Source organism: Vulpes lagopus, chromosome 7 (genome assembly GCF_018345385.1).
Source record: "Vulpes lagopus strain Blue_001 chromosome 7, ASM1834538v1, whole genome shotgun sequence".
NCBI classification, from domain to species: domain Eukaryota; kingdom Metazoa; phylum Chordata; class Mammalia; order Carnivora; family Canidae; genus Vulpes; species Vulpes lagopus.
In genome coordinates, this window is record NC_054830.1 from 11,772,751 (window position 1) to 11,793,558 (window position 20,808).

At 54.3% G+C, this 20,808-nt stretch overlaps 1 protein-coding gene across 1 annotated transcript; it reads left to right on the forward strand.

The window, feature by feature from the left end:
* Positions 1 to 1,702: 1,702 nt before the first annotated feature.
* RAB8A (RAB8A, member RAS oncogene family) lies at positions 1,703 to 20,012 on the forward strand. The gene is made up of 8 exons (XM_041763988.1): positions 1,703 to 1,876; positions 6,345 to 6,405; positions 8,252 to 8,312; positions 11,897 to 11,974; positions 13,459 to 13,548; positions 14,149 to 14,214; positions 15,535 to 15,585; positions 18,540 to 20,012. Exons 1-8 carry the CDS (start codon positions 1,753 to 1,755, stop codon positions 18,630 to 18,632), a joined length of 624 nt encoding a protein of 207 aa, XP_041619922.1. The 5' UTR covers positions 1,703 to 1,752; the 3' UTR covers positions 18,633 to 20,012.
* The last annotated feature ends 796 nt before the right edge of the window (positions 20,013 to 20,808 follow it).

Genomic DNA, 20,808 nt, shown 5'->3' on the forward strand with positions numbered 1-20,808 from the left:
CATAAAGGAGTGTTCTGGGTTTGTTAAACCGATCTCGGATCTCCCGGAGTTCCAGATCCCGTGAAGTGTATTGTGGAACGCAGGGAGAGCTTAGGAGCAGAGTGTGAAGCCCTGATCCTGACAGACCCTGAGTGGGGCACTGACAGGTGCCTTAGGAGGAGTACACTGCGGGGTGAAATCTGGATCAGAGAACAGAATCATCAGGGAGGCGGGTGGAGAGCGGAGCAAGGTTCAACAACTACTGAGAACCAAGATGGGAGGCGATGAAAGAGCAGGGTCAAGGATGACTTCGGCTTCACTCATCAGGCAATTCGGGCCAGGCCAGTGGGAGTGGAAGTTGCCATGTTCAGTTGCCAGACATGTCGAAGTCCCTGGGCCAAATCCAAGAAAGCGGCTGGGGGATGGCTGGGGATGGATTTTCTCAAAGAATCACCTGTACGGAGTGCACGAGCTGCCCCAGGGTGCCAGCAGACCTGGGACCACCGGCACCTCCTAAAGCACACGCGGGGAGCCCAGAGGCCGCGACACAATCCGAGGAGCAGCACCCAGAGAAGGCTCGGCGAGGGCGACGGAGACACCCGCGGGGGGGGCGGCTCAGCTGGAAGCTGCCCTCCGGTCCCACCCCCCCGCCCCGCCGCGCCCGGAGCCAGATCCTCGCAGGGTTCTGGACCCTCCGCGAGTGTAGACGCCCCCCCCCCGACGGCGTGGCCCACCTCTGACCCGCAGGTCATCTCGGGCTTCCCAAGCCGCGCGTCTGAGCTCGGACCCGGTTCCCCACTCGGAGCCTGGGGAAACCACTGAAGCTCGGTTTCCTGACCCATCAAGGGCGGGAAGCCCAGCAGCAAGCCGGTGGGTCGGAGGGGGGACACCTCGTGTTTTTTTCCCAGTGCGGACCACACGGGCAGGCAAGCACCAAGGCTCGGAACGACTCCCCGGATCCTCACGGGGCTCCATCCGCGGCGGCCGGCGCTCCGGGTCTGGACAACCTCTGGCTGGGTCCGAGGGCCTCGCGGGTCGCGGCGAGGCGGTGGGGCGGGGAGGCCCGGCAGCCCCAAGCAGTCCCCTGGCCAGCGCCGAGGCCCCGGAGGACGTCTCCAGGCGACCTCGCTTCGACCCCGGCTCTCCCTTCCTCTTCGCGCCCCCGGGCCCGACGCCGCGGCGGCCACGCAACACGGCCACCCGCGCGGCCCCTTCCCGCGTTCTTCCCAGCGCCCACTGAGGCTGCGCAGGCGTGAGGGCGGGAGAGCCCGGGCCCGCCGCGCGCGCGCCCTCTGCTGGCGCCTAACGATCCCCCCGGCCCCGTACGCACGCGTCCCAAGCCCCGCCCCCGAGCTGCGGGCGCGCGGAGCCGTTGGCGACGTTCCCCGCCCTCCCCTCCCGCCGGGGGGGCGGGGCCGCCCCGGAGCCGGGAGTGGTGGGAGGGGGGAAGAGGGAAAGAAGGCGGGGACCCGGGAGGCCACGCCCCCGCTGGGCTGCATTTGAAGCCCCCGACTCTTCAGGGCTGGCCAATTGGAGCCCGCCCTGTCCCGAGCGCCGGCCAATGAGCGGCGCGCTCGGGCCGCTTCCGGCACCGCGCCTCGCTCGCCCCTTCCCCAGCTCTCCCCGCGACGGGCGGGGCGCGGGAGCGGGCGCCGGCCGCGGTGACGCGCGGCGGGCTGGGAGCCAATAGGGGGCGGGCTCGGCGCTGATGGACGGGGCCAGCGGCCAGTGGCGAGGCGCTGGCCGCACTTCCCGTCGGGGAGAGAGTGTAATATGGCGAAGACCTACGATTACCTGTTCAAGCTGCTGCTGATCGGGGACTCGGGGGTGGGGAAGACCTGTGTCCTGTTCCGCTTCTCCGAGGACGCCTTCAACTCAACTTTCATCTCCACCATAGGTAGCGGGGCCGGGGAGCGGCGGAGGACGCCGGAGGCCCGGGCCGGGCGCGCCCCTGAAGGGCTGGGGTTGAGGGAGCGGCTGGGCCGGACGGATCCAGGGATCTGAGAGGGTCGAGGGGGCCGGAGGGGAGGAGAGCAGCCGCCTCCGCCGCCTTTCGGGGGTTACCGGGCCGCGGGGGGAGGCGGCGAACCAAGTGCCCATTTTGCAGATAGGGGGACTGAGGCCCCAACCCTCAGACTGCTTGTCAGGAAGTATGTGTCTTGGGCTGGGGTCCCGGCGCCGGTCGCCTCGTTCCGTTCACACGGCAGCCTTCGAAGCTGTTCTTTTGGGGTCCCCGCCTTACAGAAGTGAAACAGGCTTGGGGAGGAGGCCATCGGAAGAGGCCTGTGACATCTGAACCTTGTTAAGCATTTACTGTGTGCTAGCCGCTTTATGGGCATTAGCACACTTCCCAGTCCTCTGTGTTAGGTGCCCTAAATGAGCCCGTCTCACAGGAGGAATTTGAGGCTCAGGGAAACAGGGGACTCCCCCAAGGTCACGTCTGCAGGTGGCAGAGGTGGAATTTGAATCCATGTGGGTCTAACACGAAAGCTCAAGGCAGGATCCTGCCAGAGGGATGTGAGCGCTGCCCCCCAGGGCAAGCACAGCTGGTCCGTCTGAGAACCAGAACTAAACCAACTCTCTCCTGCTCTTTCCTCTGGAATGTTCAGGGGTTAAGCCCGGCTCCCTGACCCTGTGTCCCCTATGGGTGAATTTCTCCTAGAAGGAATGGTGAGAAGGAGTCTGGAGTCTTTCTCCGCCCAAACTTCCATCACTTGAGGGTGTCAAGGGTGAGTGACCACTGCCTGCCCTAGGACCTGTCACCCCCAAGGAGATGCCAGATAAAAACCTGAGTGACAAACCAAAATCAGCCGCTGCCACAGACAGCCCTGACTTCCCTATCTTGAGGCCCAGAACACCAGTTGTCACTTTGCAGAACAGCCTTTCCCACAGAGCCAGCCCACATTGTGGTTGAACAGAATTGGCATGTTGCTTCTCAGTTCTGATATCCACAAAAGTGGAGCTGACTTCTCCCGACGCTACAAGAACAGCCATTGCTCATGTGAAAACATTTGACCTGGAAGTAACGCCGATCAAATCGAGTGGCCTGTGAGCTCCACAGCCTTGCTGCAGAGTGGTCACCAAGCTCAGGAGTTGATTCTGAATGGGGAAAACCTGGGCACCAGGCTTTGCTTTACCCCCGTGTAACTTGAATCCAATTACCGTATCTCTCTGAACCCCGTGATGAGCTGCTCATTCCATCCTTGCCCTCCTCCAGGAGCTGCACGTTACAGTTATGTTCCTGGTGCAGAGTGGAGAGAATCGGACTGGAAATCATCATGCCTGCTTGCCAGCTGTTGTTTGCCCTTGAACCAGCACTTAGCCTCTCTGAGTCCTATTCTTTCAGTTTAGGAGTAATGCTTTCTGCCTTGACCAGTGCCCTGGATGGTTGAGGATCAGAACTATATAGTGAATAAGAGGTGGTCATCATGGCCAGAGGCTTCCTGGAGGAAGCAGAATGTCCCCTGCAGTGACACCATCCCCTCCCTAGACACAGATGCTTCTGATTCCTCCCCTTCCACCACCCCAAGGTCAAACTTTGGGACAACCCTTGCATCCCATCCCCACCGGTCAGGAAGAGATGTTAACTCCTGGCAGGCTGTGGCTCGTCCTCAACCCAGACCTCAGTTTCCCAGCCTCAGGAACTTGCTGTTCAATACAGGCACTAGTGAGATCAATTCAGAGATTGGGCTTTTTTGTTCGGTTTCTAATTCTCAACCAGAAAACCCAGTCTAGCACTTTAGGGCTCTGAGAAGGCTGGCCTCCACTTCCAGACAAAGATATGACTTGGGCCAGGTCACCTGGGGACACAGGTCGCACTTGAGCCCGGAATCCCTCCCTCCTCCCACCTTGGCATTTTCATTACATTTATAGTTTTCCTGCAGGTCTCTGTCTTCTAAGAAAATTTAATTCATCCTGGCCTTGAAGTAATGGCCTCATAATTCTTAGCCTTGTAAAGTTTACACTTCCTAATTATATTTGGTGTGTTCATGAAATGCAGGAAGAGGAGAGGACAGAGTGATGCTGTGGAACCTTGCCAATAGAACGGTGCTTCTTGATTTTATATGGCCCTGTGCATTTGTGACAGGAGGTGGGGAGTGTTTTAGGAAGGAATAGCACTGGGCCCCTGAGTCCTGAGATACAACTGACTGGATAAAGGTGATTCTCTGTTGGTGCTGAGTGTACCTCTGGGCTTGCTTTATAGATCAGGGATTAAGTGGCTGTTCGTTTCCTGCCCACGTTTCGTTTTGCCAAAGCCTATTCTCCTAAGCTCCATCGATCATTTGTGGTGTAAACTTGGCCCTGTGGCTCCTGGAATTGCTTCTTCACAGCCTGGCTCAGCTTCCAACGTCTCCTCAGGGTCCCATTCACTCATTCCTTCAGGGAGACAGATGGCACAGCGTCAAAGTGTTTCGTAAACCACGCAGCACCATGTAGACCCCGTTCCTCTTAGTTCTGTTGTCCTGCCATCTTTCCCCAATGCCTGCTGGCTGCCAGCAGGGCTCCACATCTGAATGACTGCATGCCAGCCGGGCTGCATCTGCATAACTTGGATGAATCAGGGAAACAAATGTAACAAGGCCTGTAGTCAAGGTGTGTGTGCAAGGACTGGGTGATCAGCTTCTAGCAAATATGTTGTTGGCCTCTGCCATGCTAAGTTATTGGAGACACAGCCATGAGTTAGACATCTGAGTCCCTGCCCTCGTGGAGCTTATGTTCCAGTGGACACATTTCAAGTGCAGGCTGATATTCCCTGTGGTCGCCTGGACAGTCCCTGCGGTGGGGCAGGGATGGAATTAGCATCCCCATCATCAGTTCTGAGGGATCAAGCCAGGCTTCAGCCTCAAGGCTTCACAGGCAGAGATTTGGGCTATTTGCCCTCCATACAGGCCATTCAGATGGGCAAGTTTTATTCCCAGATCCATGGAACAAATAAACAAATGTACGCTGTCAGGGATAAGCCCATGAAGAAGAAAAAAAGCGAGAGGAGAGAGTAAGTATGGTCAGGAAGGCTCCCTGGAGGAGGTGAAGGAAACAACATCCCAAGAATGGGAAGACCAAGCATGAGATCCCTGAGGCCAGGTTGTGCTTGGGATTTTGGGAAAAGTCACATAAGCCCTGAGTGCGGAGAGGTGGCAGGACCTTAGAGCACACACACAACTGTTCTCATTTTATTTTGGGGCCAGTGGGCTGGTAGGAAGCCAGTGGAAGTTTTGTTTTGTTTTGTTTATTTGTTTAGCAGTATTGAGAGACAGTTTGTGAACCATGCAGTTCACCCATTTAAAGCATACAAGTCAGTGGCTTTTGATATATTCGTATGTTTGAATAACATCATCACAGGCAATTCTGGAACATTTTCATTACAACAAAAAGGAACCCCAAGCCCCTTAGTCAACCCCCTGAATCCTCAGTCCCCCTGCAACCCCTGGCGACGGATAATCTCATTTCTGTTTGGATTTGCCTGTTCTGGAGAATTCATAAGAATGAAGTCATACACTATGTGACCTTTCATATGGCTTCTCTCACTCAGCGTGACGTTCTCAAGGTTCGTCAATGTGGCAGTGTGTGTCAGGGCTTCTTTCCTGGTCATGGCTGACTAGTAGTGTGGATGGACCACATTTGGGTCATCCATCCACCCATTGGCAGACACACTGGAAGGTTTGGAGCAGAGGTTGGCTTTGTGACAGGGTTGAATGTGGTTTGGAAAGCTGGGGAGGGGATTGAGAGGATGGAAGCCTGGAGAGCAATTGAAGACCAGGTCACCCTGGTCATGGGGAAAGGGGACTTGGGGAAGCAGAGTCAGGAAAGCTTGGAAGGTGATTTTCCAGGAAGTCTTAAAGGAGAGAGTTTGTCGGGCTGACAGGTGGATGGGGCGGGGACCACCCACAGAGAAAGAAAGCCGGAGGCTGAGGGGGCGACATTGTGGGGTGTCCTGGGGCCTCCATGCCCTGTGTGCCTGCAGGGCCTGGTGTTGGGTGCCGGAAAGTGTGGGGTTCTGGCTTGCAAAGCATTCTGTGGAGGCCTACTCCTGAGAGGTGGCTGGGTGGAGAGAGGGGCTAGAACAAGGCTTTGGCACCTGACCTACCCGGGTTTGCCTGCTAGCTGTGCCACCTGTGGCTTCACTCTGGACACCTCTCTCTGCCCTCTGAACCTCAGCTTCCCCTGCCGCAAGAGGGAAAAGCTCTCCAGGTGCCTCCAGATTTGTTGTGGGAGATTCGGAGAGCCCACATGCCTGGTGCCAGGCCAGGTGCCCCATAAGCCGTGGATGCTATTACCTGTACATGCTGGCAGTGCCCACCTCAGATGCAGCGTGGGAAACAGGCTGACAGTGATGTGTCTTTTTTTTTTCCTTTTTTTTCTTCCAGGAATTGACTTTAAAATTAGGACCATAGAGCTCGATGGCAAGAGAATTAAGCTACAGATATGGTAAGAGTCATTGCCACCATCACCCCCTTAACCATGAGCGCTTTGAACCAGCAGCTCTGGTGCCTCTTCCCCTTCTCTGTGACCATGGCCTCTTATCTCTTGGTGCCCAGCTGTACACGTCAGGCTTTCTTCAGAAACCCCAGAACATGTGTCCTGCTGGTTACTGGGGCCTGGAGTCTGCGTTAGCACCTTCTGGGAACAGAGCCACTGGTCCTGGTTAGCTCAACATGCTGATGTGGGCACAGCTGGATCTAGTCTTCCGGGAGGCCTGCTTCCCTTGAACTTGCAGCACTCCCTCTGCCCAGGCAGTGGTGAAGGCTGTGGAACAGTAAGATTCCCCAGCCCAGCGTTTCCTCTTGAGTCTATCAGCCCGCTAAAGAAGGCCAGATGTCACTTCCTCTTTTCTGTCCTGGGGAAGCCCAGGCCTTACTTCTCTAACAGAGCTGAAACCCCAGAACCAAAAATAAACCACGGCCAGGCCCACTGGTGAGACCCATTTCTAATCTGCTTACCTGGGGCTGACTTCTTGTGACACATAAAATTAGAGCATTGTAAGTCCCTGTCACTGAGGCTGACCGTGGTTGATAGCCCACGGTGCCAGGGAAGCTGAGCTAAGCTGGTCAGATGGAGGGGTGTCCTACCCTGTAGCCACGTCACTTACAGGGAAGTATGTGCCCTGAGCAAAGTTAAAGAGAAGTCCTATTTGAGAGGATGGTGTAGTCTCCCAGTCTGAGCAAGCACCTATTGGCGGGGGGCGGGGTAGGGGGGTGAGATGGGCCACAGAGCCACCTTCCTTGCAGCCTGTCTCCCTCACCGCAGCCTCAGAGAGCGCAAGCATCACCCTGCTTGCTGAGTGCACCTCCTTGGCTTTCATGGTGTTCACCTCTGGATCAGACTCAAGAGTCAAAATCTGAATGAGGCCTAAAGGCTTGTCAGTTAAGTTGTAAGCCCTAGAAGTACCTCTGCCTGCAACACGTGGCTCCCAGCAGCCTTGGGTGCCTGAAGTCCAAAGTGACACTGTAGCAGCAGGCAGAAGTTTCACTTTCTTCTCCTCCTCCCTTCCTTCTTGTGCTCTCAGCAATCTTGATGGGGTTAGTGACTTTCATAATGCTTTTTTAGACTAGAGCCATGGTTGAGAATAAAATGGCTATTCATAACCACTAATGTCACTTGCCGTTGGCATCAAAAAGTCAGCAGAGCCCCAAGGGAGACACTTCTGTGCAGTCCAGACATGCAGTCCTTCCCAGGGCAGGATGGGGGTGCAGGGTCGTGAAAGGAACCCTGGGTCCAGAGACAAAAGCTTTGGGTCTTTACCTGGCTCTGCCACCAATCAGTAAAGTCCCCTTTACCCCAAACACTGACTACCCTCCTTGCCAGGAGCTGGGATGGGCATGGTGTGTCTTACCAAGGTATTACCTCGGCACCGATGAGGGACTTTCTCCCTGGTCTCAACCCCAACAACAAGTGCAAAAGTACTTCTGGGGCCCTTGTGAGATTGCCCAGCTCAGCCCTCCAGCTATGTAACCAGCCCTTCCTATACCCATGTGGCCCTGGATTTTCAGATATCTGACCTTGGATCTTTGGTGACCTAGAAACTCTAGGGAGAATCCCCAGGAAACAGAGGAATCATGGGGGGACATGACTTTATGCCCAATAGGACAGATCCTTAACACTTCCAAGTCACAGTTTGTTTCTCTGTAAGAACAGAGAATGAGGCTGCTGCCCCACAGCAGGACAGTGAATCAGGAGATGACCTGTGAGAAAGCGATCCTGGGTAAATGCCTATTGTTCCCACTGTGATGGTGATTCCTATTTGCTGTTACTAGTATCCCTTCTTCTCCTTTAGGGACACAGCTGGTCAGGAACGGTTTCGGACGATCACAACAGCCTATTACAGGGGCGCAATGGTATGGATTGGTTTTTGGTTTTTGTTTCTTTTTCCTTTTTTTTTTTTTTTTTTAACTCAAAATGAACATCACTGTCTCAGATACCAAAGCCTGGATACCAAAGCTTCTAGAGAGCCCATGCTCAGGCTTCCTAGCGGTCCTTGGTCCCAGGTTAGTTTCAGGAAAAGACTGTGTGCCCTGCCCCCACCCCTGCATACATCCCCTTCTGCAGGGTTTAAGGAAACCTAATTCTTTGGAAATGAGGGAAGACCCAGGAAGCCGGTTCTTCCAGGTGAGGTCAGTGAAATTGGAGATGGCATGCCCCAACACTTAGGAGCGTTCACGTGGCCCACGTAGTCTCTATGGAATTTGCTGCTGAAAACTTGAAGATCATCCAGGAGCTCACTTGCTCTGGGCTATTGGCCATTAACATTTGTCACCTGGGCCAGAGGCAGGGTGACATGATAGGAAGACTTGTTCCTCACCCCTCAAGTACTTTTACCGAGCACCTTCTCTAGGCCAGGCCTGAGCTACATGTAGAGGAGGACCTGAGGTAGGCCGAGTTCCTGCCCTCAAGGGCTTCGAGCAGGTCATGCACATGTGTATGCATGTGTATGATGTGTACAGAACTGAGCACTCGGGCCAGAGAGTGAGGAAGGCCAACCCCTACGACCAGGCTCAGCACCCTGGGTCACCCTCTGAGCTCTACTTCCTCACTTGGAAAGTAGAACACAGAACAGGACTATGTTCTGGGCAGCTTGAGGATGGATGGGCAGCTCCCATTGTACGCTGCCCTTCCCAGCGTATACCCCATCCTGTAACTACCTAGATGGCCTAGTTCCCCCACTAGCCCATAAACTCTGTGAGGGCAGGGCCATGGGTTGGTCACGGCCTCATGCCCTGTGCCTGGGACCATGCTGGGTATGTGGTGGGTATTCAGGAAATACTGGTGGACAGCAGAAATGAATGGAGGCATTAAGTATTTAGTGTATCCTACACAGCTTCTGAAACATAATAGAAACTCAGTCACATGGGTTGCAACCTTAGCCCTCCTCATTAAAATTTATTTACCAATTTTCCTCTCACCTTGCCATGCTTTGGTGGGGCAGGGGCCTCGGGGATCTGGGGTCCTAGGGGAGATTCTGCTTTGTGGCCTCAGGTGGGCCGCATCCCTGTCTGGCCTGAAATAGCCACCTATTGCTCCATTCACTGAGCCCCTTCCTGGGCCAGCTGCTGGGGCCCAGGTCTTGGCCATTAATCCCTGAGCATAGGTGCCATGGTTATCCCCATTTTATAGATGGGGAACCTGAGGCTCAGCTGATTTCTGTGCCCTGCTTAAATTCACGCAGAGGGTAGAAGGCTGGGCCACTACTGATTGGCTGCCTCCATTGCCCACATCCTCAGCCAGCCCCTGGTGACCCCGGGCTGAGCCATCTGTACGGCCCTGTCCAGCCGTAGGAGTTTGTGGCTTACAGTCCTAGATCTCTGCTAACCCATATATAACCCAGCAACCACATGTGGCTCTTTGAATTTAAATTGATTAAAAGAGAAGTCCAACTCCTCAGTAGCACTAGTTGCATTTTAGCTACCCCAGAGCCACGCGTGGCCAGTGGTAACCTCACAGGACAGCTCAGAGAACAGTGTCACCCTGGGAGCCATTGTTTTCTCCCTGCACAGTACTAGACTCTTGGGTCCCAAACTTGGGCAACATTTGATGTCTCTTGTCCCATCGTGAGTTTACAACCCAATGAGGGTGCTGTGTGCAATACAGTCTGGGAGAATGGTCCATTGGGGCTCCAAGGAGTTTCCAGGAGGACCTAGAATAGGGTGATCCTGTGTTTTCTAGATACTTTCTTTCCTGGTAGAGCTTTACCTACTGCCTATACCCCTTGGTTGGTGAATATCTGGGACCTTGGAATCTTGGGCATGGAGTATCAACTTGCTGGTGGTAGCCAGAGTCCTGCGCCACCAGAGGGCCAGTCCCTGGGTAAATGAATGGAATGGAAAGGCCTCAGGACCCTGTGGCATTTCTTGCCCCTCATGGCCAGAGGGCAGCTACTGGGCAGAGGCCTCCATGATGCTTGATTAACGGAGTCTGCATGCCAGGGTCTCCTACTCAAGCTGGCCTTGGCTAGGGCATGGTAGACAGTGTGGCTGCTGAAAGCTCCTTTGAGTTATCCTGCAAGTGGCCTCTCTTCAGTCTCCCCAAGAGAGCCCTGGTAAAGGACCCTCAGATAGCATTTTGATGGGTCCTGGCTATGGCCGTGGTTGTGGCAAGCTGTGAGGCTGCGATGTGTCTCCTCAGGTTCCTGGCTGAGATCCGGGAGCTGGTGGTTCTCTTGCCCTGTCTTTGAGGTTTTGTCACACATCCTTCCTCATCATGATCATCACGCACCCTGCTCTCCTGGCACCCACAGCCTGTGTTCTTACTCTGCAGACTCAGGCAACCTCAGACACATCTTAGCCAGCACCAGAGGTCATGGGTGCATGGCTGGGCCCTTGGAGGGGGTGGCATGAGGGAATGCAGTAAACCAGGCTAGGGCAGGATAGCTGGGGCCATGCGCCTCAAAGGTGGCCCTCAGCATTGCTTGGTCCTGATGAGGACCCAGAGAGGTTCCTAACTGAAGCTGGTGTGATCAACTTCTTCAGAGTTAGTCTTGTCCGGGCTTCAATCTTAAAGGCCACTTCTGTGTGCCTCAGCTTCCCTTGTATCGAACAGGATGTTGGCCCTTCTTGATGGTGGTAAGATCACGGGCCCAGGTGGAGGTGGGTTCATTCTGCCGCTCTTTCTCGAGACCCCTGGACTATCTCCTGGGTGTTCATGCATTAGCTGTGGAACCTCAGGGACCTCAGTGCTGCCCAGCCCCGTGCTCCAAGCTGGCCCCCACTTAAATGGAGTCACTAGAATGCACAAAGGTGTCAAGATCAGGCCATCAAAGTTTCAGCCCCCATTTGTGCCCTTGGCTCTCCCATGGGACAAGTGGGCCTAGCCATCCCTCCACTTCAGGGTCTCCATCTGCAGAGTGGGGACCTTGGCACCCATCTGACCAGCACCTATGTAGCTTCAGTGAGACCCTACTGCAGTACCTGGCCCATAGTAGGTGCCAGATGAGAGGTCATGCTGGAGTGCCCAGACGAAACTCCGGCATGGCGGGGTGAGGGAGGGTGTGGAGGAGGCTGAGCACAGTAGAGGGTGGGTGTAAGGGGGATCCCAGTGGGTGCTGGGGCCATGGAACACAGCATGCAGGGCAGGGAGCTGTGGGACATGAGGCTAGGAGGTCGGCAGGACCTTGAGGGCTGCCAGGGCTTGGGCCAGTCTTATCCTGCTGGCACTGAGGAGCCTATAGGGCTCATCTGTAAGCATGAATATGGTGGGATCTGGTCTGTAAGGTGAAGGACCTTAGTGGCTAAGTAGGCAGGACTAGAGCCTGGGGGATGGGGGAGGAGCCGGTGCTGCAGTCCAGCAGAAGGAAGGGCCCCAGGGGTGGAGTGGAGGGAGGTAGTGGGAGGGGTGTTCTGTTGGGGCTGGTCCCGGCCATCCCACCTTGCTGGGGGCCTCCCCCTCAGCTCACAGCTTGTCCGGCGTGCATGTCTCTCTCCCTTAGGGCATCATGCTGGTCTATGACATCACCAACGAGAAATCCTTTGACAATATCCGGAACTGGATTCGGAACATTGAGGAGGTAAGGCCTGCTGCTCCTCACATGCCCAGGAGCTTCATACATGCCCTCTCCTCAGTCCCCACCCCAGAGCTGCCTGGTTCACAGATGAGATCACTGAGGCACAGAGACCACTAGAAGTCACTTGCCAAGAGCCCTATAGCTAAGAACATAACCAGAATGGAGACTGGAACCCAGGCGGCTGACCCTGGAGTCCATACAAGGGCCTGGCCTTATAGGGTGGCCCTGAGTGCCCATTTCTCCAGCAGGCTATTGGGTTTGGGCAGTGTCTCAGGAAAGAGGGGATATCTGAGCTCTTGATCGCCATCAGCATTTGGTGCTTTCTAGAAAGGGAAGGTTCTAGAATAGGCATGACCCTTACATTTGGTGGATATTGTGGGATGGCATTTCAGATTGTACTGAGTTTCAACAGAGCAGGGCATGAGCTGGTTTGAGCTAACCATGTTTGGGCAGCAGCTCTACAGCTACACCTGGCTGGGAAAGAAGACCTGGAACCAAGGAGGGAAAAGAAGGCAGCTATCCCTACCTTCCCATCCCACAACCAGTGCCCTTGCCCTTCACCTCTGCATAGAGCTTGCTGTCACCTGCAAAGCCTTCTTGGACAATGGCACTTGAGGCTCTTAATGACTCATCAGGTGGGGCTTCAGGTCTGAGATGCAGCCAGAGGACTTCACCCATCCATAAAGCCGTGGCCAAAGGTCACATCACTGCTGGCATCTGTGAGCAGTGGCATCAGGCCACCTCCTGACACCCCCGTATTTGCTGGTTAAGAGGCTGGGCCCTGGCTGAGGACAGGACCGCTCATGTTGGATCTTTGTGGAAGAAGGAAGTCTTGCAGATAATAGGAAGTTAGGCTGGGAGCAGTACAGGGTATTTCACTAAGACCAGATCTAAGCTACACAAGGAAGGTCCTTTTCTCACACTCCGGTCCTTCAGGAAGCACAGGCCCCTCCTCTGGGGAAAGGGTTGGAGGAGGAGCCCTGTTCAGGCTCCGGGGACAGTGGTGGGAGTGCCAGGGGATAGGGAAGCACCCAGGACTGGCTGCAGTAGGGGGGTAGAGGGGGGCACCCCAGACAAGCATGGCCCACTTCTAGAGCCCAAACAGAGCGAGCTTGGCGGGGCAGAGGGTCCTCCGGCAGAAGAGCCACAAAGGGAGGGAGGTGAACAGGGCTAAATAGCCCAGCCCTGCTTGCCTCCCATAGGCTAGTCCCTGCCAGGAGTCCAGGGATGACCTTGGAGCCTGGGTGACACAGCCAATAGAGAAGCTGTCGTCAGCAGCCAGAAGGCATGTGGTTGCTCAGAGTATTAGAATCTAGACCCTGCTCTTGTGTTGGCTGTGTGATGTGGGACAGGCCACTCAGCCCCTCTGAGCCTCAGCTTGTCACCTGTACAAGGGTATGCTAGCGGTCTTCACCCACCACACTGATTTCAGGACAAACTGCATGTTGGCCTGTAGTCCCTCACCTCCCGTCCCCTCTCCCTGTCAGCATGCTTCTGCAGATGTCGAAAAGATGATACTCGGAAACAAGTGTGACGTGAACGACAAAAGACAAGTTTCCAAGGAACGGGGAGAAAAGGTGAGTGTGGCAACTGGTTTGGACCTGGTGCCGCATGGCAAAGGGACCTTAGGGTTCTCTGCATGGAGGGTTCCCGATTGCTGCTGGTGAAGTGGGCTTTGGGGGAGACCCCTTCACAGTCTTTATGAGCATACAGTGACCCGCCATCCTGGCTTGTACAAGACTGCAGGGGTCTGAGACTCAGGACTTTGCCAAGCAAACCAGGGTACATTGGTTGCACCATTCTGGTGCTTTCCTTAGGAAGGGAGAGTGGAAAGCACTCACCCAGCTGGGCTTCAGTCTAAAGACTGCAAGCACAGGGGCTTCCAGGGTGTCCTTTTCCTGCTCCTGTACAGTGTCTGGTGGGAATGTGTTGAGACCACTGGGAGCAGATGACACAGCCGTGGTTTGAGCCAGGCCCCCTCCATCCTCCTGCCAGGGACATCCACTACCTGCTCTCCATTGGGGACTTGTGGGAGCATCCCAGGAGGTCAGATCCACAGCTTGAGACACCCCCACCCCACACACACATTTCATTTCTACCCACTCAGGGTGATTTGTTGGGCTTGGGGTTGAGTGCCTGGTGGCCGGTGTGCATGTGTGTGTCTCCCTTCCTCACAGCTGGCCCTGGACTATGGAATCAAGTTCATGGAGACCAGTGCGAAGGCCAACATCAATGTGGAGAACGTGAGTCCTGGGCCTGCAGCACAGACCCTCTGGGCTGAGGGACAGGCTGTACCCCCTGGGGAGGGTCTGCCTCAGGCTCCGGGCTGCCTTATCAGCCAGCTGGCCAGGAGACACTTTCTGGGCAGTGCCACATGCCAGGCCCCCCAGGGGAATCGCTCGCTGCCATGTTGTAACATCAGCAGGTGCGGGCCCTGGCTGGCCACCTAGGGTATTAGTATTAGCTCAGTGGCTTTTGGGCAATGCTGGGGAGCAGGCACAGTTTTGTAGGTAGAGAAACTGAGGCTCAGACAGGCCCAGCTGACTGGTGCCCAGGTCTGGCTCTAAGTTTGTTCTGGACACACCACCCTTACAGACAGGCCCCAGGCGCATGCCTAGATGGAGTCAGGAACCCTGGCTGAGCCTTGGCATGGGGATGCCAGCCTTGCAGTTAACCTGCAAGCCTCCATCCCACTGCCCCAGTAATCTTTCTAAAATGGATCTTCCATGTTGCTCCCAAACTCAACCCAATAAGCCTGGCAGAGAAGGCCCTTCCTTACCAGCCCCAGCCAGTGTGTGCCACCCACAGCTTGCTTGGGCCTTGCCCACCGCTCTCCATCCCAGGCTGCCTGTGAAGCACCTTTCTCGTACCCCCTTTACCCTTGGGAGCCAGCCCAGGTGGGCCCTCCCCAGGAAAGTGTCTCCTGTCTCCTAGACCCATATGCCCCCCTGCTTTGGGCTTCCCTAGCACCCCCAAGTCACCTGCCACAGCAGAACTTTCCACATCACGTGGCCCCAAGAGGGGCCTGGGCGAGCCTTCGTCAAGCATGAGGAGATAACTTTTCACCTGGTACCGGCCCTTCTAGGCCTCCCTGCCAGCAGGGGCCCCAAATGAAGCTTGTTTGGCTAAGAACGGCTTGTCTTTGTTTCTGCTCCGTTCCTGACCATCAGAAGCAGGGGCTGAAGTGGACAGAGCCCAGGAGTCAGGGATGGGGAGCTAGGTCCTCCTACTGGATCCTTCCAGCTCTGACAGTTAGACACTGACTGCCTTCAGACAAGTCACCGACTGCTTTGAACCAAAGTTTCCTCTCTGTCCAGTTAAGGACAGAGTCCCCACATCCCAGGTCATTGGTTCAGGGGAGGTGGCTATCCAGGTTGGCAGCAGTACCCCATAGTGGCAGGAGATGGGGCTGGACAGGTGACACCCATACCCAGGGAGCTACCCTAACGCTGGCCACCTCTACCCCCAGCCCCACCATGTCTCCTACACAGGGGCAGCCCGGAACTAACAAGCCCCTATCTGCTCCCTGCTCCAGGGGCACTAATGACATGCTTGTTCCACAGGCATTTTTCACTCTTGCCAGAGACATCAAAGCAAAAATGGACAAAAAATTGGTGAGTGTATGTCCTCTTTGAATCCTTGCATGGGTCCCTGATGGAGCCAGCTGTACTTGGCCTCAGCTCTGTGATGCATCCCCAGCCCGATCCTACTCATCTGGGCCCAGCCAGACCCAGTAGGGCATCTCTGGGAAAGGGGCAAGTGTTTTAGCAGGAGACGTTTGGCCGTCCACACCCAGGTGCACTGGTCTGCTCCATCCTTCCTCCATGGCTCGGAGCTGCCCTATGCCAGGTGCTGTCTGCTTAGCCAGTGGGCTAGCAGGGAACACACGGCCCTTTCTGTCTCATCGGGGAGACAGCATGCGTGAGGAGAGAACGCCCTCTCAAAGCTAGTCCAGCCCTCTCCCTCCCCTTGTCGTCTGATACAGCATAAAGCCATCTATTTGCTGCTCAGGTTATGTCTGGTCATACAGGAGTGTCTGTATAACACAAAACGCCACTCAAATAGTTCACCTCTGATTTAATACACGCCTTCATCATTCTGAGGTGCTGCAAATGGAGTCATAAGGGATATAATCGATTTCGTAGCAGCCTTTTAACCAAAACAGGGAGCAGCCCACGTAAACACACTGACCAGAAACAGCATGTCGTTTTTCTATCATTTCTTTTCTCGTCAGTATGACAGTAAAATTGTGATTCTGGATGGTCCTTCTGACACTTGCCCACTGACAGTTATGTGAAGCAGTCATGATGACACCCTGCTTTCCTCAGCCTGTGCTTTTGGCATCAGCCTGTAGATTGCCTCCAGAAGCACTGTATCGTCCACGGCAGAGCCTGAAGCCCTAAGGTGCAGCCACAGTCCTTGCGAGTCCTCTTTTTCTGAACTGAATCATACATTACTGACAGTTAAATTCCTACTCATTTCCCGGCACCTTTGTTTATATTCATGCACCATACCACTTCATCTCGGTCTTGTCTTCTTAATTGAAATATAATTGGCATGTAACATTATGCATGTTCGAGGTGTACAGTATGTTGTTTTTAATACGTTTGTATTTTGAAATCTGATTACTACAGTAGCGTTAGCTAACACCTTTATTACCTCCCTTAGCTATCATTCCTTCTTTGTGTTGAGAACAATTAAGATCGTGTCTCTTAGCAACTTTGTCGGCTGTAATCACTATGCTGTGCATCAGATCTCCAGAACCTACTCATCTACTAGTTGCAAGTTCCTGTCTCTTACATCGCTGATGCGGCTGGCTCTGCCCACCCCTGACTTCTCTTTTGAGAGTGTCCTAGAAATCCAGGCTCTGCCAGTGTCCACCCTACTCCCAGATCCCTGGCGTTCTCCCGCTCTCCTCCACCCAGCCCTGCTCACTGCCTAGGCCACCCTCCCCACCTTGTCACCCTGCTGCTTCCCTGTCGTCCGCTCCAGCCACACCGGCTTTGAACCGCACCCCCCATGTTCCTTTGGACTTTCCCCTCCACCTGATGTGCTCCCCTCCTGCATTAGTGTCCTGGGGCTGCCACCACAGATTCCCCCAATGGTCTTAACAGGTTGAACAGTACACACATATAAAAGTTCTGGAAGTCACAAGTCTGAAATGGGTCTCACCAGACCAAGATCACAGTATCAGCAGAGGTGCCCACATCTCTGGGGGCCCTAGGGGAGAACCTGCTTCCTTGCCTTGTCCAGCTTCTAGAGGCTGCCACATGCCTCACCTTACAAGCCCTTCCTCCATCCTCCGAGCCAGCCACCCAGCATCTCTCCAACCCTGCTTCCTTCTTCCTGCTCTTTCTTGACCACAGCTGGAAAAGTTGCTCTGCTGTTTTAAGGAATTGCATGGTTAGATTGGGCCCGCCTGGATGATCCAGGCCAGTCTCCCCATCTCAACTCAATCACATGTGCAAAGCCCCTCCTGCCACATCAGATTTCCATCCGCACAGGTTCTAGGGACTAGGGCATGAACATCCTGAGGCAGTTATTCTTCTGACCACAACCCCTGGACTTTCCGTGGCCTCACTTCAGCAAAAACACTTCTCACCCTTTGCCTATTTTGTCTCTCATTACTTGCTGCTATGGGGAATCACTGCTTATTTGTTTACCTGTGCGATCTATCTGCCCCATACGGTGTGAGCTCCCAAAGGCAGGATCTTTTGTGCACCACCACATGCCCAGTGCCCACAAAAGTACCTAGCACAGCATAAGCATTTGATGGTTACTTAAATAAATTCAGGTTTTACCTAAGAGCAAAAGGATGAGTAGGAATTAGTCAAAGAAAAGGGGACCAGATCGTGCAACCAGGGTGAAATGGGAGAAAATAGAATCAAGAGTTCCCAATGTAGGCAGGGGCCAGATCACAGGGAGAGGCTTCAAATGCTAGTTGACAGATTTAGGGCATTCCACTGAAAATGGGGGAGTATGGGTGGGTTTCATTATGGAGTGAGTGGACAAAATTAGAGTTTAGGGCTCACATCACCAGCTGTGGGGCAGAAGATGGACAAGGCAGGAGGCAGTAAGCTAGAGCCTTGGTACGGGGATGTGAAGACCAGCCACGTGTGGGTGGCATTGTGACCTTGAGCACAATCCTAGGGAACAGTCTTTCTGCTGCCCCTGGGCTGCCTCACTGGGAGGGGCTCAGCACAGATGGGTAGATGAATGGAGAAAAGGAATTAGGGAGAGGAGGCTGAGATGGGTGGGATGAGCAAATTATGGGAAAGATGTTGAAGGGATGAATAGGGGGTTATGGGCAGGCAAGTATGGGATGGTTGAAAAGGGGAGGCAGGTAGCAGATGTGTGGGTTTGTGAAAAGTGGGTTGTCAGTTGGAAGGGACAATTGGCTGGTTGGCTGGTTAGAAGGTCACAGAGGTTTGACAGACGGGGGAGAATGGATAGGTAAATAGACTGGCAGATGGATGGTTGGTTGGTTCATTGGTTGGGTTGACTGATTGGTTAAGAGACATTGTGCTGATGCTCAGCCATGACCTCAGAAAATCTTTTGCCATTTCAGGAAGGCAACAGTCCCCAAGGGAGCAACCAGGGAGTCAAAATCACACCAGACCAGCAGAAGAGGAGCAGCTTTTTCCGATGTGTTCTTCTGTGAGGAACACTGCCTTACTCTGAGCCTCGCTCAGCTGAGCTGACTGTGCCTGTCCTGAGTGAGCCCTCCTCACTCAGCCGGGGCCCTCCCCCTCCAATACTCCCTGCCGTGCCAGCCACTGGGCCCATGGCCACCAGACACAATTAAGAAATCGTTTATTTTAGTAACTGTCTGATCTTTTTCAACTTTGGAGATGGAGTAAGTTAAGAATTTGGTATCTTTCCCACGATGTCTGCTGAACGGGCCCTCTCGTCGTGTCACCAGAGAGAAAGATGGAGGTGAGGCATGGCTATCAGCATCAGCCAACATGGCAGGCCTCCATCTCCAGGCCTTTAATCCTCATCACCCTGCAACACAACGGAAGCCCTGCCGAAAAGCCCGTCCACATCCCCACCACAGAAGCCAGGCCCCCAGAGGCCAGCAAGGGTGCCAGGAGTGCCAGGCTCCACACTCTGAGTGAGGCGATGCACGCCGGGTCCACGAAGCGTCCACCTAGTACATCTGACGCCCACTTTCTCCTCTTCTGTCAGTTTTGGACAAGTGACAAAAACCGTTCTTTCCCCGCCCCCCTTCTCTCTCCTTCTCAACTGTCAAACCAAACCAAAGGGAAGCACAAATTACGGAAATCCTGAGGAAAGAAGCACCTTCCTGTTCACAGCCAGGTGCTGGTCTGTAGTCCAGCAAGGCCTCGGGCGTGGTCAGTGGGCCTCATGGTAGTCCCGCCTGAGCACCGAGGGGATGCCACATGTGCCACAGGTGACCCCAAACATGCCACCACGCATGGTCCGCCTGTGCTTAGGGCACCTGCCTCTTGGCCCTTGAGCAGTACCCCCGACCCCCCACCGCTCCTCTTCCCTCCCGCTGTCTCCAAATCGGACATCCTTTCTAGCTGAGATTTTTATTTTTTCAGATCTGTAGTGTCATGAAGTGATTCCGTCTCTGATTTCCAGCGGTAGACCCAGGTGATTGGGAACTCACGCACACCTCTGGCTGGATAGGCTGGAGGCGTGGGGCAGCGCCTGGCACAGGCTGGGGCACAGGGGCACCAGACTGACCACGGAGCAGTCTGAGTTGGTTTCTAACTGCCGTCGCCCGGTTCTATTGTGATAGCTCTGCCCTCCTGTAGAGACTGTACAACTGGGACCAGGTAACCAGGTCAGAGGGGGGTCACCTGGGAGCCTTTCTTTCTCTTTTCCTACCAGCCCCTCGTACCCCGCCCAAAGCTACTGTCAGTCCAAGCCATTGGCGTTGTAGTTTTTTCTTTTGTCAATTAAAACCAACATACCAGCAATAGTCTGCTCTCCCCTGAAATCTCTTAACATGCTCTGTTTACATCGATAAATGCACTTAAGGAAAACAAATTAAAGCTCATTTTAAAGTTAACAGATTTTTTTTTAATATATATATATAGCGTATTTCTTGGTTTTAATTTCATCTGTAAAATTAGAGATTGGACTAGGTTAAAGTTAATGGGATTTTTTTTTTTTTGTCCCATGTCCCCTGTAGTTACATGGATATGGCTGGGTATTGGATTGAGGGTCCTCAGGAGGCCTGTAATTTAACACAGGCCCGCCTGGTGGGGCCTCCAGACCCGGTACCTTTTGCATGCTTGGCTCTTGTCTGCACCTGAGGTGTGCCAGGTTCATTGCTACCCCAGATCTAGACAGGATCAAAGCAGAGGTGGTCAGTTACTCCAAGCTCTGAGATGATACTGTGACTTAGGAGAAGAAGCTTCCCGACCCCCAGCTCCACCCCGACTTTGTAGGAAAACAGAGAGGTGTCCACACCTACAGTACCACCTGGGACGCCACGTTCCCTGTTGAACCTTCTTGGTCAACATTAGACCCCATCTCGTCCCCATGGTTCTCATCTGGATCCCTGCGGCACCCATGTTTGCCAAGTCAAGTGCTGGGTTCCGAACCCCTATCTGAGCCCCAGCACAGCTTTGGGCTGAGCCTCATTAGATCCCCTCATCTGTAAAGCAGGCACGAGCCAGTGAGATGGCGCATCTCAGGCTGGGATTGATGTCTACTAAGCCCTCAGAGATGAGCTGCCACCAACATCACAGTTGTCATCGTTATTATTAGCATCGCTATTTGTCTTGTGCCCCAAGAGAAAAACTCCCTTCTCTTCACATCTTATCTCTTAACAGGGCACAAGTCACATACATAGCTCACAG

Excerpts from the sequence above, each read along its gene's own strand:
- RAB8A (XM_041763988.1), top strand. The coding sequence starts at position 1,753 with ATGGCGAAGACCTACGATTACCTGTTCAAGCTGCTGCTGATCGGGGAC. Across the intron at positions 1,877-6,344 it reads AACTTTCATCTCCACCATAG|GAATTGACTTTAAAATTAGG; the intron begins GTAGCGGGGCCG and ends TTTTTCTTCCAG. Across the intron at positions 11,975-13,458 it reads GGATTCGGAACATTGAGGAG|CATGCTTCTGCAGATGTCGA; the intron begins GTAAGGCCTGCT and ends TCTCCCTGTCAG.